Here is a 15,903-nt window from a genome sequence, read left to right on the forward strand (position 1 = left end):
TGTTGCCAACCTACACATGAAGGAAATGGAGAGGAAAGCACTCAACTCCCTCCCCGGGACAGCACCAACCCACTGGTTTAGATATCTAGATGACACCTGGGTAAACCCGGATGACCGAGAATCTTCACCCATAAACTTTCAGATAAAAAGTTAAGCATGCTCCTTTTTGGTTGTTGCAAACCAAACTGACAGTAGAAGAAACTTCACTGTCTCTGTGGGTATTATTTCTGTTTCCGCTTAGCAGAGTGTTGACTGGCTGGATGGTAGAGTTTCCTCAAAGATAATTTAAATCTGCAAATGTGTTGGAGGAAAAGTTGAGTCTTTATCTATGGATGTCATTTAAAGATGCTGATGTTTGAAGCCCTCTACTGGTTGTCTGTGGTATTGTACTTTAAAGTCCTCCCTCTTTACCTTCAGCTTCAGCTGTGAAAAGTGCTGCTGAGTGATGTCATCCACTTGTTCTATTATCCAACTGCTTTTACCACTGTTTTAGTTTTTCTTTACAGTTTTTGCCTTTAATAAAAAACTTTTAACATTAATTTTTATTACAAATTAAATTGTGCATTTCTTTAAAAGTACTTTTATTCATCGGTGTTTTTTTTATGTCAGATGATTTAAATCAATCTTAAATTACTAAAATTGAATAAAAAGATGTTGATCTTGTTATGATTTGTAACCACGTGATCTGTGGTTTGAAATGTGGTTTCATCTTTTCTGTTCATATCAAAGTGTTTCCTGGTGCTACTGTTCACAAACACTCTGACATGTAATGGTAGCTGTACTTTGACAACCAGTTGCAGAATGGAGGAAACATCAGTTGAGAGGCTGCTGGGTGAGTCCAGACTGCTGGATGTGTTGATGTCTGAATGTTGACAGAATATCACTGCTGCTTCCCACAGTAGGTTAGTTATTACAGCTCAAACCTGACTCTCATTTGTCTTTAGTTGGGATTTCACTGCTGATCTGCACAACAAACCAAGGTCAGTAAATGTTTTGTACAGACTGAAAGTGTCTGATAGTGTCTGAGAAAGATGAGTTGGTGTGAAAGACACAGCTGGAAGTCCTAGAAACACAGACTTTTCAAGGTTTGATGTTTGTTTTCAAGGTCTCATTTCTGTTTCTTGTTTGTCTCATGTCTGTGTTTTTTTTTTACTCACGTCATCTCAGTGTTCACAGCTCATCTGACTGTGAGTCCCAGCTTCTCTCAGCTGTTTAAAGGACAGTCTGTATCTCTGAGTTGTGAGGAGGTTGACAGCTCCGCTGGATGGACACTTAAAAGGACCACAGAAACTAGGAGTGAGTGTGGAGTTCAATGGGGGAAATCAGGCCAATTGTCCTGTAATATTGGTCTGACAGTGCCATGGGACAGTGGAGTTTACTGGTGTGAGTCCAGAGAGGGATCAACCAGTAACAGCATCACCATCACTGTCACTGGTAAGATCAGACTGTGGAGTTAGTGTTGATGAAGCTGTGTGGAAATTGATGAAATGCTGTAGTTTGTCTCTGTGTTGAGGTGGAGCAGTGATCCTGCAGACTCCTGTCCTCCCTGTGATGGAGGGACATGATGTCTCTCTGCACTGTCAAACAAAGAGGCCTCCCTCCAAGCTCCCAGCTGATTTCTATAAAGATGGCTCCCTCATCAGGACTGAGCCTACAGGTCACATGACCATCCACCATGTTACCAAGTCTGATGAAGGCCTCTACAAGTGTAACATCAGCAATCATGGAGAGTCTCCACCCAGCTGGAACTACGTCACAGGTCAGGAGCTTCACTTTGAATTCAACACTTATTTCATCCACATGTTCACCTGAACAGTTGAATTCTCTCTACAGAAAAACCTACAACATCTCCATTAACCACATCCCTTGTGTTCATACTGGTCCTCTACTTGCTGGTGTTCTGCCCATATTTCATCTCCACTCTGCTTGTGGTGTCTTTTTGTCGAAACAGACACACAGGTAACAGTCTGAATCTTACACTCATCAATCATTCATTTCATAAAAGAATCATTAATGTTTGCACAGTTGATATATTTTATATTTTTTCTTTTTACCTTGCTCTGACTGTAGCAAATCACCTGTCTGTCTCTATGGGGATGACCTCACCCACACAAGCTGATCAGGGCTTAGATGATGTCACCACAGAGCATCACTTCTGATCAGATCCAACATGATCCACATGTTTTTCTTTTAAAAAGAAGCTACAATGTCAGAAAACTCAGAGAAAGACTCAAAAAGAAGTAGAATTCTGATACAAATGTATTGTACAAAGCAGTCAAGATGTGTTTGTTCTTAATGAAACCATTTGGACGAATAAATTCTAACCTGCTTTGAGTTTTGTCAGTAAACTTGTTCATTTTTATCTTTGTGGCAGCTTTGCTCAAACACTATATTGAGTGGTTTTATAGATAAACAAGCACACATGAAGAAAATATAGTAAATAAAAAGATTAAAACTTCCTCAGTGTGTCTGATATGCTGAAGATATTTTAAAATTCTTTTGCAGATTCAAGAATAATCCAAGGTCTCCTTTACCCTATTTATTTTTACAAAATACTCTATTTAGATACAGAAAAAAAAATCTAAAATATTGTTCAAAGGTCTGGTCGAGCAACAAAATTGTTTCGTATCACCCTGAACACATCATCCCCACAGCTGATCAGAGTTGATGGGAAGATGAATGGAGCTAAATACAGGACAATCTTAGAAGAAAACCTGTTAGAGTCTGCAAAAGACTTGAGACTGTGGAGGAGGTTCACCTTCGAACATGATTACAACCCTCAACATACAACCAGAGCTACAATGGAATGGCAAAACTTGATACAATTGTTGTTCACAGATGCTCTCCATCAAATCTGACTGAAAAAATAGCTTGAGCTATTTTGCAAAGAAGAATGTGGAAAAATGTCACTCGAAAGACTTGCAGCTGTAATTGCAGCAAAAGGTAGTTTTACACAGTATTACCTGAGGGGGGCTGAATACAAATGCACGCATTTATTTGTAACACATCTTTAAAACCATTTTCCTTCCACTTCACAATTATGTACCACTTTCTGTTGGTCTATCACATAAAATCCCACTTTATATTTCTGATTGTAACATGACAAAATGTGGAAATTTTCAAGGGGTATGAATACCCTGTACATACGTGTAAAAGAAACAACAGGTCTTCTGTTACTAACGATGTAATTGCGATTACCAAACAAGAAGAGAAGATGACTGCTCTCAGGAAATTCACTGCTGTGCCGCACAACAAACTAATGATAGTAAACTTTTACCATCACAGTCTGAAATCCACCGACTGTGTCTGAAAACCCTAGTGTGGAGGACACCGCACGAACAGGATTCTGTCACATGCTGTGTTTGGAACAAAACACTTCAATTCCACTGATGCAAAGTGAAGACTATAAAGATGTATACAGAGAACCCAGCAATTCCCCTCTGAACAAGCCCTAGGCAACAGTGAAGAGGAAAAACCCTCTTTAGTGGAAGAAACCTCCAGCAGAACCAGATTCAGGGTAGACGGCCATCTGCCTTGACCGGTTGGGGTGAGTGATAAGGTTAAAAGTCCCTGATTCTACACTATATTTATACAATTCCTGATGTTTTTAATTTAAAAATACTGATTTTTTTGTTTAATTTATTTTTTAATTGTATAGTTTCACCTTTTTATTGTTGACTTATTTTATATTTTCTTTTTGTTATATAGTACATTTGTCAAATTAAGTTTTTGTTAGAAAATAAATATTTAATCCAAAGTTAGTCTTATTTCTTCACATCACACTTTAAGCCAGACAGACATAGTGCTTTGGTTTATATTGTGATATACATCAATATTTACTGATATTTAAAACATTTTGATAAGATTTATTTTTTTCACATTGCCCAGCACTATGTGAAAGGATTATTAAAAAGTAGAAGTTAAAACACCCAAAGACACAAACTTCAGTGGCCTAAATAATAGCATAAGGAGTGGAGTGGTGCTGCTGAAGCCCCCAGAGCAGCAGTGAAAGCGGTGTAGAGATCTGTAATCTGTAATTTGACAATTATAAATTGATGATTTGTTGATTGTGTGTGTGTGTTACAGGCAGACAGAGGCATATGATAGTGGTGCTCTGTGAGCAACGGTTAGGGACTGGGGTACTGCTCATTTTATACATCTGACAAAGGTGTGTGTTTCTAATAAAACAAGTTAGGACAACAAGTTTTCTCACTTTCACAAGAGGAAGAGAAGGAAATCCTCACAGAGTTTAACACTAAAGATAAAAGGGTGAAAGCAACTTTGAAATGGTCTGAGTTTATCATTCAAATGACCAAAATCAGCGTGTAACCTCCCCATTACACATATGCTTTTAGACAAATGTGGAGGGATGTTGCAAGTAGCGCATTATTCAAAACAAAAAAACAGGTCAAATGAAAATGAAGAGAAGCTATCATTCAGTGAGCAGGAGACAGGAGAAAGAAAAGCAAGTTAGTAACAGAGGAGAGATTTCACCTCAACTCACTATTAATGCATTTATTAATCAATAACTTCTTGTAAAATATTACAAGAAAAACAACTTTCCTTCTTAGAGCTAATTGAAATCTTCCACAACAGACATTAACATGTCTTATTTTTATTAAACAGTAACTTAAAGCAAACTGTGCAACTGAACCTCAGATTTTAAGTAAAACTATGGAGGAAGTCTGGTTTTATATATTCACTGGTGTTATGGAGGTAAAACTACTCCCAGTTCCCGTAAGATTTTGTTTCTTCACAAACTTTTCTGATATGTATTTAAGGATATTTCCAGGATAAAACTGTAGTGGGCCTGGTGGTTCAGTGGTAGAGAACTTGGTGTGGCTTTGCCCAGCCACCAGGGGCAGCCTTGGTGCTAGCAATGAGACTGGATGAAAAAAATGGGAGGGTTGTGTTGGGAAGGGTGTAAAATCGTATGCAAAATCAACATGCAGAACACATTCTACTATGGGACAAGCTGAAATCTGCTGATCTTTGACTTCCAGGGAAAACTGTTTTGCCTTGTTGCAACAGTTCTTGCTCGAAAAGGAAGTGAAATTAAAAACAACTGAGATGAGGAAGAATAATTTCAACATCTTTGGACAAGAATAAAAATAAAAACATAAAAAGACAAGATGGACAATGGACAGAAGTTATATGCAGAACAATGAACAAAAAGGACACAATGAAATCATTTTGATGATGGTGAAAAAGTTCTCTGTGAGGAGATGATGCTAATGAAACTGTTAAACATGTGATGAAGAAGACGATGATGATGAAATGCGCAGCTTGCTGCTTTTTTTTCAGTGCATCTAGTATTTGTCAATATAATAATAATAACCAGCTAAACCCATCGAAAACCGCCAAACCTCAGGGCTGTTAGGATGTAAAGATAGAATTATTCACAACATGATGAGTAACAAATTAGAAGATGTGTTGGCAGCACACTGTTGTGTTACGTGTGTAAAAGGGCTCCTTAGATAGATACATACAATACTTTATTCATCCCAACAGGAAATTCACGACTAGAAAAACAAGGCACACAGAGCAGTATTCATTTCAATTACCTTATTCAGTCAATCACCAAAGAGAAAGGGGTTAAACTCTACATACATAATGGTGTTTTATTTGGGTAAAGTCACAACTCCCCCCAAAAAGCAACACAAATTAAGACTGTAACATTCTCAGTGATGTTTATGGACCAATCTTGAGATAGAAATTGTATAAACCCTGATTTTCAGATGTCCTCAGTGTTGAAGCAGCGGTTAACATGTGCAGCTTCCCCGTGGTTTGTACAGTGAGTTTCCAGAAAGTTCTTTACCAATGTCTTTAGTTTCTCTTATCTTGGATTTCAAAGGAACTGCACAGTATAAGACACATGTGTGCTCGTCACACAGGAAGTGAGAGAGATAATTGAACATGAAATATGTTGAGTAACTCCTTTGCTATTCCTCTCTATATTTCTCAACTCATTCCTTGGTGTCTCAAAAGGGAGGGGAGCGTTCATGTACTGTATGAAAAGCATACATTCATTTCATTATAGTATAAAAGATCAAATATAGGAATGGGGTTAGGCTGGTAGGAAGCAACCGGCCAGATTCCATTCCAGATCATCTACAGCTACTTGAACCCACTCTTCTCTTTACAAGACAATGGAGCCCTGGTCCTCAAGCTCTGGTGATTCCTTAGTTCTGGAAAAGTGACCCAGCCCCTTGAATTTTGAGCTATGGGCTCCACCAGGCCACCCCTGGACTGCCAAGTCAGTCAACAAATCTGGCTATCCACTTCCTGACTGCCCCTCCAAGTCAAGAATCAAAAGTATGCACCAGAGTTCTTGGGCCCTTTTCCCCTCTACAAGGTTTTAAACCCTGTGGCAGTCCGTCTGAAATTGCCTAAACCGCTCAGAATAAACCCAACTTTCCATAACTCTAAACTCAAGCCTGTGTTCCAGAGCCCACTGCTCCCCCAGAAATCAAACGTCATTGTAAGATGTGTGTGCAACATGTATTAGTGCTCAATGACAATAATAAAGCTTTGGTTCCAATTGACAAAAATCCAAGCTGCACTCTAATCTCCTCTCCACTAGCTGGACTGATTACAAATGTGTGTATCACCAGAATCGTAGATGTGAATGTAAACTGTGTAATGTAAAAAGATATTTCTGACTGCACCTGAAAATACTTGAAATGGTCAGGTTGTCCCCAGTAGCATCGCTTTACTGACATTCAGTCATCTTCTGTCAGGCCAGTCTGCTTGAAACTCATCTATTTTATCCATGTGATGTACCTGTCAAGCAGAGCTCTGCATCTTTTCACCACTAACCCAACCAATTACCTCCTCCTACTGGAGTCACCATGGCAACACAAACCACACGACTAACACACTGAGGAAGATACTCATCCATCCTAAATTCTGGACTCCCAGAGACAAAAAGCAACATAGTGTTTGCAGTCCAATGTAGTGAAAGAGTGTTCAGAGCTGTACTCTAAAGAAACCAGTCTCTTCATAAATGTTCCAGCACAGGAGAAGCATCACCTCAGGAATTAGCATTATACCTGCAATTGAAGGACAATAGACACTTATTTAAGGACAACAATGTATACATTTTGGACAGAAGACAATTTGTATGAGAGAGGATTATGTGAACAGGAAACATTTACTAGTACAATTATTTTGCAACTTTTCTCTACATTTCACAACTCACAAGTTCCCAGTTTCTCTAAAAGGAAGAAGCTACCAAGAGGCATTCATAAACATAAAAAAAAAAAATCACTCGATTAGTAAGATCAAATCTGTTATCACATGAATTTGTTCATTTACATAAAGAATAGTCTAATATTTCAATTTATACCAAAAGTAGTTTGCTGGTTATCAGATTAGACATTTAAAACATTTTGGGAAATATACTTAGAGAAAGTTACCGTCTGGAATTATCTGCATTTATATATACATTTGTCTTGATATATGGAGAGATTGGGGATAAAATACAGGAGGTGGATTGCATCCAATATGTTTCTAAGTCTACTTGTTTATAACAGTCCAACCTGAACGCTACTGATTCACTCTGATCACATCACATCTGTCTAAACATCCTGCACTGGCACCCTGTCCTTCAGACCCATAAACACCAGTCCTCTGACACCAATTTCCTCTCTCCACCCTTCTGGACCAAGCACCGGACATAACAGGGCTTCTCCACTGATGCTCAGCTTACTTGTGAGACGTCCAACTCCCACGATGATTAAATGACAGTAAAAGTTTTTTTCTGTACAGAAACCTATACTGCACGTTTTATTGTAAACAACTCCACTGAGCAGTCACAAGGTTTGCAGAGTGAGACCAGTTTTTGGCGTCACAATGTATGTGAGACCAAGGACCTAGTTTAGGACTTAGTCATGTACAGGTACTCCATTTGTCTCCCAGGCCTGTGTGGGTCTACATGGCCTGTTTCCAATGTGGGCTTTCTGGAGAGAGGAAATAAACTGGCACTTGCACCAAGAAAAACAGTTGATATGGTACATTAATTAAAGAGGATTGTATAGTATAGTCAATTATGGTGGGCCTGTCTGGTCGAGGGCCGATTTTTTTGTCATCCCAGTCCTGCTTTTCCTGTGGCACACAGTGACACAGCGCTGCATATCGGAAGGGACACGTTTTCTGCACTTTGAGAGGCCCTGTAAACCTGCAGAGCATACACTGAAAATACACATATCAGGCTCAACATTATGACCACCTTTTCTACTTTTATTGGTGTATTTGACAGGGACAGTTTACATTAATAAGCATTTGATCAAATGTACCAGAATTAGTCAAAAGGCTATTTTTCATCTGCAGTCCCTGGACAGATGTTAACATGGCTCTGCCACGAATTCTACTTTTAAAAGGTTATAATTTCTCGGTTTTTAGGTTGAAAGGCGCAGAAACGTGAAAATTGTACTCTGTGTTTGTTATTGAGGTCAAAGGGGGAGTTGAGTCGTACTGGCGCATTATAAGAAGAGGTGGTTCTAATGTTTTGGCCACCTCGTTCATTTTAAACAAAAACTAAGAAATTATAAACTTGAGAGCAGTGGACAAAATAGTTTTCTTGGAGAATTAATATTTTTGTGTGTGTGTGTGTGTGTGAAGGACAGTTCTCTGACTATCTATGAATTATCGATAAACAATGTGAGAAAATCAAGACATGACAACTTAGAATATTTATTATATTTGTATTTATTATACTTATGAGTAGGAGATACAAGTTTCAGCTTAAAGAAAATATTTTTACACACCTTGACACATAAGATCTTTCAGCCTTCAGATAGTTTGTAAGAAAATAGCTCTAATGACGAACTCTGCTATTAGCCATTATAATGTTAGTTATACATGAATAACTACATCTTGTACTTATATAAACTTTCATCAAGGAGATTTTTAGTTTCTCACATCTTGAGTATAAAATAAAAAAACAAAAAACATCATGAGCTAAATAACCACTTGAGTTGTGAAATCACAATCTAAAAAATCAATCTAAAAAATTTATATAAAACTTGGCAGTTAATTAATTATTCGGTCCAAATCAGAGCTAAACAATAATTATTTGATAAATCATAAACGAGTAATCAGATACTAGGAACCAATCATTCCGAAAAGGAACAAAAACTATCAGAAGACTAGAAGACTCAATATGTCCCAAGTTAAAATACAAGAAAACTAAAAATGATTGGATAAATGTTTTACGGAATAAATTGAAATGTAATGAGAAAAATAATCATAATATAACACATTACTTCTCTCTCTTCTTTCACCTCTGCAGTGCCCTTTCTTTTCCCTGCTCACAGACAGAGAGGAGTTGACCACAATTGCAACAAGGAGACAGTTTGAGCAATTTACCAAACAGTTGTTGAATAAGCAGAAGAACAATTTGGCAGATCTTACCCTTTATTATAGGACTCCAATTCGTAATTGGGCTAAAATAACTTAATTGACAATTGTGATACTCTTAGGTAATAATTTTGGGTGGTTGTGATCATTTTCATCATGATACAAATCACCATTGTTCAGGAGCTCAAGCAGGACCTCTTTTAAGGGTAAATTGGACTCATCAAACCGGAGTCGGCTCCTAATTAGATCCAAACACAGCCTCCTGAGTCTCAATGACTGAGAACTTGACTGGTTTGCCCTCCTCCGGAGAGCTTTCCTGCACATTAATTTACTCCTGTGGTACAGCATCATTAACTGGTGACGTGTGAAAGTGGGAGTTGTGGTAGTAGGAGGGGCAGATGAAGCTTGGGGTGGACACATATTTTTACAATCATTATCAAGATTAATTTCAGGGTAAAATTCAGAAACAGTTTCATTAAGAGGACACTGTGGTGAATTGGGAAACGCCTCAATGTTCAATTCTTGATGGAGTTCTTTTAAAGTTTTTGTCTCCAGATATTTAGATTTAGAGTCTTCTGCAATGTTGTTTCCCCAGTGTGCACTTGCTAGCCACTTGTTCTTGTTTTTGCTGTAACAGCAGAACGCTGACCAGAGCACTGAGGGAATATTAACCTTTTTATTCAATGTCTCTGTACCAGGTTTTGCCCCAGTCACAACAAATCCTTCAGGGTCATTATTATTGTTAATGCAGTACTTTTGCAGGACACATTTGACACAACTCTCCATTTTCGACCAGCTTCCCTGATTGAAAGATTTAATTTGAGGAACAACATTTGTCAGAGTGAACGTTGACACTTTATCACTTTGATCAAATGCATGAGAACATGGAAATACATGTCCCCTATCAAAGATTGTGGTATTTCTGTAATCATTGTTAATGGCCTGGTTCTTGTATACATCATCCCACATGTTGGACATGGATTCTCTTTCTTCAAGCTGCAAAATGTGAAACAATCATAAATTAGAATCAGAAACAGTGTCACTGTTGAAAAGTTCAGTTTTTATAAATTTACTTGTATATTTTTCCTATTTACAACAGTTATGAAATCCTTCTATGATGTTTTAATCTTTCTCAAGGAATACCCAAATCAATAAATGAAATCAAAATTGAAATGCATTATCTACCAGTCTGACAGCATGTTACGGCAAAACAGGTTCAACAAAGGCCTCTGGATGTTAAAAGCTAAATATTGATTTAAAGAAAAGAAAAAACACACCTGTGGCTCTATCTTCCAACTGACATTCTTGGGTCTTCTCTTGTCTTCATCTAGTCGTCTTTCTCCTCTGTACTTGTAAGCTGAAAACACTGGGATCTTGTTATTGGTGTCGTACAGCGTCACAAACCTTCTTGTGTTCTCATAAGTCTGGCAGATGGTTTTGTATCGGTTCTGGTCCATAATGGTTCCATTAATCAAGATGTCTGGAATCTGTGGGGGATTTTCATTAAGAAGAAACCCCTCACAGTCTGACATCGACTGCACCACTTCTGTTTCTGTTGGCGAGATGGACAGGAGGAGGACAGAGAGGGACAGGAGACACCACGTCTTCAGGGACGTCATCACCACACACTTGATCAGAGGAGAAAACAAAGAATCATCAACTTACATATACACATACAATTGGTTTTGTTTTGCTCAAACAAAAGAAAGAAGTGGATTTTATTATGTTTGTTATATTATCAAACAGACAGAGTTACTGCAAATACATTTACCAGGTTATATTTTTTGAGACACTTCGACATATAGCTGGGACCGGGGATCCAACAACTGACCCTGTGGTCTGTGGACCAATCTTGAGTGGTGGTGCTGAAGCCTCCAGAGCAGCATTGACAGCGATGCAGAGATATTCACTTCTAAAAGTTGCTGAGTGAGGCTCACTCTTCTAACCAATCAGAGAATGTTAATGATTTCTGCTCCATTATAGATTTTGCAGCTTCTTATGTATTGTAATTTGATAGTGACTAATGTAATCAGATGGTAGAAGAGCATAGTGGAGCATGGACAGGGAGGGCTGGGAGGAGCAGAGTGGAGTGATTTCATGCTACTGCTATTTCAAATTGCATATATATTTGTTAATAGAAATACTTGGGCCTTTGCATAGTTTGCTCCCACAGTCCAAACACATGCATGTTTGGTGACTCTAAATTCCGTACACTCTTGAATGTATGTGTGTCTGTCTGTGTATGTCTCTCTGTGTTGGACTGACTGACTGGAGTCCAGCGTGGACCCTGCCTCTTGCCCTACGACAGGTCCCATGACCCCGGAGAGAAATACTTGTCTATGGAATATTACATTTCATTTTACTTCCTCAAAACCCTGATCTCATGGTATAGAGCACAAACAACAAAAGAAGTGCCGATAACAAAATAATAATAAAATAAAACTGTGACATGTTACAGGAACAAAGAACAACATACACTCATTTATACAGTTGCACATCTCTCAAAGGCACCAGCCCTAATACTAATACTAATACAGTATATTATACATATACATAAATATTTACAGGTACATTTTCTACAGTTACTAGTAGAAAATATGATAAAATTATAGAAATATATAACTCATTTACAAGCTTCACTGTGCTTATAAGACAATCATCCATATGAAACATGAATTATCTTGTTTTTATAATTTGGGAAAGTTACATTTGAATTGTAATAAATACCCTGTTAAAAATGTCTCTTTCACACAGAGCCACCACTGGATACCTTTGAGATATTTATCTTGTCGGTTTTAACTTTTTCTGTAACTGCTGTGTTTTTTTGTTTTTTCCTGTTACCAATAATCTGTAATTACAATATTAGCTGACAGTAAAACAGTACATCCTGTATGTGGTTGTTTGTTTTAGTGACTTGTGTTTGTCAGAAAATCAGTTGTCCTGTGTCTGGATTAAAAGATAACTTGAGGAAAAAGTGAAACCTGTGATGGTTTTTATACAAATATATATCCGTTTTATACTGGTGCCATTAAAAACATACATGGTAAAAATTCTGACATTTACAAATTAATCAAATTCTCAGATCTGTGTAAATCTGTCCTCATACTGAACTGTGTCAAATGAAATATTAGTTAAACTATTTCTGCAGGAGGTTTATGTTGAAGCTGTGAACATCTTGGAGTTCGTTATAAACAAGAAAACCAACTTACCTTCTTAAAGTTTCCTGAAATCTTCCACAACAGATAATTCAGCTGTGTTTTTTAATGCAAACTGTGTAACTGAGCCTCAAGGAAGTCTGGTTTTTATATGTCCACTGGAGGTGTGGTAGAAGGCTATTCCCCCCTCCAACATATAATCCCCCTTTTTCAAACGTATTTGAGATTCAAAGAACTTTATTTCCAGGGAAAACAGTTTTGCCTTGTTGCAGCTGCTCTTTCTCAAAATGAAAGTGAAATTGAAAGAACTGACATGAATAAAAATAACTTAAATATCTGTGGACAAGAATAAATATTTAAAGATAAAAGACAAGATGGACAATGGCCAGAGGTTATATGCAGCACAATGAATTAAAACAAAATGAATTAATTATTATGATGATGATGCTAATGAAACTGTTAAACATGTGATGATGACGTGAGCCACCATGTGCTTTTTTCAGTGCATCTAATAATAGTCAGTATAATAAATTTACCATACTGTTTATTGAGGACATTTAACAAATCAGCTAACCCCATTTAAAATCCCCAAACCTCAGGGTTGTGGACATAAAGATAAAATGATTTACAACATGATGACTGACAAATTAGAAGATATGTTGGCAACATACTGTTGTGTTACATGTGTAGAAGTGCCCATGATTCATTTCCATTGTCTTCTGCATTAGGTTTTGGTTTGTGGCTGTGTCTGAGCTGCAGGATAAAGAGAGACAGAGCTTGAAAGTGGTATTCTGACACCAAAAACAATAAGAAACAAATCCAGAGCATGAACTAAGAAATGCCTGCACATGTTTTTTTTCCTTTTCCTATGTGACATCTCCTGTGCCTCAAGGTTTTCAGAAGAATTGATTCAATATTCTGTTGTTTGGGTGTATTTGAAACGTACATTGTTTTGCAAAAAAGGTTATCTATTAAATTAAATTCACACTGAATACTGAAGTTTGAAAACAAAGTTTTTATAAAGCAAATTGACATATTTAGCTCTGCTTTAGTTTGCACAGTGAGTTCCCGGTAAACCTGGGAACAGTTTACCCATTACTCAAGTCTTATCTCTGACAGCTGTGGCTGCCACAGCTGAATTGAGAATATTAGAAAAAGTACAAATTCTTTTCATTATAGTATAAAAGATTAAAATTGAAATCATTATCTCACTCAAAAAGCCCTTTCACAACTATGCAGGCCCCCCTTTACCTCCCCAGCTCCAACACAACACTTCTTACTGCAGACTTCAATTATGTCCACCCTGCTGGACCAAACACTGGACATGAGTTATTTTACTACATTGGTGCCCTACTTACTCATTTTAAAACATTTTCATCATAATTTTTTTCATTTTTACATCATTTAACGTTTATTTGCCCAACTGGTAAGTATCACACTGAGGACAGGAAGTTTTTAAAAACTTAAAAATACCCTAAATAAATAATTACAAACTGTTTTCAGTGTGTCTGTGCACAGTGGATTATTGCTCCTCTATTTTTCTGAATGGAATTTCTGAATTTATTGCTTGCTGCCAGCACATCACATACTCCAGAGACTTTCTGATACAGCTTAACTACTCCCACCAGATCAATACAGCTACATTTCTAAAGGAAATACTCTGAAAGCACTCTCCTAACCAAAAGGAATCTTCTCACAACAGAAAGAAGAAAACTCAACAGTGACTCTAATATTGTTGCTATATATCTGTTTACATACTGCACCTAAAATTATTTTAGAGAACCTGGTGGCTCAATGGGTAGAGCATCAGGTTGGGATACAGAGGGCCGCACCTGGTGGGGTGGGATTAGATCTTGCGGCCCCCTGCATCCCAACCTTATGGCCAGCCATCAAGGTCCACCTGGCGGATAAAATGGAAGGGTTGCAACGGGGAACTCATGGCAAATCAACGTGAGGAACATGTTCGGCCGTACTGACCCCATGAAGGGACAAGCTAAAAGCCTTTAATCTTTTTAAAATATGCAAAGTTATGCAAAAATATGTAGTAAATGCAAAGATTTCCAATTCAATTTTTATGTTATTATATTTTACCTTCTCTTTTTTCTTACCCAAAATTTGACATAATTCATATTCATGCTTATTTTGTACAGTTATTTACGGGCCAATTTTATCCCATTATCATTACAACAGTTTTATTTGCACTGATGTTGGTCCATCTCTTCCCATCTAAATATCTTAGTGAACATCTGAAGTTTTAGCGTTTCAGAAGTTTTCACAGACAGCTCATTAGGGGGTCTGGTGATACATTCACGTGCAGCTGTAAAATCAGATCTTTATAGCACCTTGGTAGAGTGGTTAGCACTGCTGCCTCACAGCTAGAATTTCCTTGGTTCAAATCCAATGCCCGCTGGGGCCTTTCTGTGTGAAATTTGAATCTTCTCCCTGTGCTCTGGTTAACCAAAGTTCAAAGGTGTTTGCAGCGTGTTTCAGATGCTCCTTCGTGTATTTTCCTTTTTGTCTTTTTTTAAAGCTTTTCTTATATTTCCGTACTTCCTTTAACCACCTTGCATCATGTTTGCTTGGAGAATTTCGACCTGTTTTCGACCTATTTTTATTCTGCCACCCAGTTGTCGCTCAAAAACAACACATGGTTTACTCCAGAGATTAGCTTTTAGCGCTAACCGGTTTGGCTACAGAGATGGAGGATCTTCTGGCTGAACTCTGGAGAAGGACACACTGGGGATGCAGAGAGAAAGAATTGCTATGGCGGAGGAAAAGAGCACAGTCTGAGGAAAAACAGATGTGAGATCCCTAGGGAACAAGATGGATGAGCTAACTGCATTAGTTCAGATTCAGAGGGAATACAGGGAATTTAGTTTGCTGATTTTTTTCATCATGGCTACACCCTGCTATACCTGACCACAACGTCTTCTTTGAGGGATTTCACACTGGTGGTGCAAATCTGCTCATATTTTAATCAAGGGCTGTATCTGTTGCATTAGATATTAAACTGTTGGTCCCAGACCTTATTATTAAATAGACTGTTTAAATGTCTAAGCCCTCGGAAAGCTATGCTTCGAGATAAGCTCTCCTAGCTGAACGTGCCTGACACCATGTGCACGTGGATTACGGACAGACAGCAGTTTGTGAGACTGGGGAAGCACGTCTCTGAATCAATGACTGGATCCCCACAAGGCTGCTTTCTTTCTCCTCTGTTGTTCTCCCTGTATACAACAGCTTCACATCTGGACACCGGTCTGTCAAATTCCTGAAGACATTGCTGGCCTGGATGCCGTCAGCCAACAGGTTCTTAAATTTTGTGCTGCCCAGCTCTGTTGAGTGTTTCACCGTGTCTTCAGCATGAGGCTGAGTCTCATGAGGGTTCCAG

At 38.0% G+C, this 15,903-nt stretch overlaps 2 protein-coding genes across 3 annotated transcripts; one reads left to right on the plus strand and one right to left on the minus strand.

Moving 5' to 3' along the window:
* Positions 1–750: 750 nt before the first annotated feature.
* LOC137137774 (Fc receptor-like protein 5) lies at positions 751–2,253 on the plus strand. The gene is made up of 6 exons (XM_067524421.1): positions 751–832; positions 945–980; positions 1,168–1,434; positions 1,514–1,759; positions 1,834–1,959; positions 2,071–2,253. Exons 1-6 carry the CDS (start codon positions 802–804, stop codon positions 2,157–2,159), a joined length of 795 nt encoding a protein of 264 aa, XP_067380522.1. The 5' UTR covers positions 751–801; the 3' UTR covers positions 2,160–2,253.
* Positions 2,254–8,689: 6,436 nt separating this feature from the next.
* LOC137138305 (endonuclease domain-containing 1 protein-like) lies at positions 8,690–12,764 on the minus strand. Of its 2 annotated transcripts, XM_067525371.1 has the most exons (4): positions 12,570–12,764; positions 11,132–11,301; positions 10,638–10,988; positions 8,690–10,356 (listed from the first exon to the last, which is right to left on the minus strand). In XM_067525371.1, the coding sequence occupies exons 2-4, from the start codon at positions 11,159–11,161 to the stop codon at positions 9,457–9,459; spliced, it is 1,281 nt and encodes a 426-aa protein (XP_067381472.1). In that variant the 5' UTR covers positions 11,162–11,301; positions 12,570–12,764; the 3' UTR covers positions 8,690–9,456. The 2 variants fall into 2 exon arrangements, with proteins under 2 accessions (XP_067381472.1, XP_067381473.1); XM_067525372.1 differs by lacking the exon at positions 11,132–11,301 and having other exon boundaries at positions 12,570–12,757.
* Positions 12,765–15,903: the final 3,139 nt, after the last annotated feature.

Source organism: Channa argus, chromosome 12 (assembly GCF_033026475.1).
Source record: "Channa argus isolate prfri chromosome 12, Channa argus male v1.0, whole genome shotgun sequence".
Taxonomy (NCBI): domain Eukaryota; kingdom Metazoa; phylum Chordata; class Actinopteri; order Anabantiformes; family Channidae; genus Channa; species Channa argus.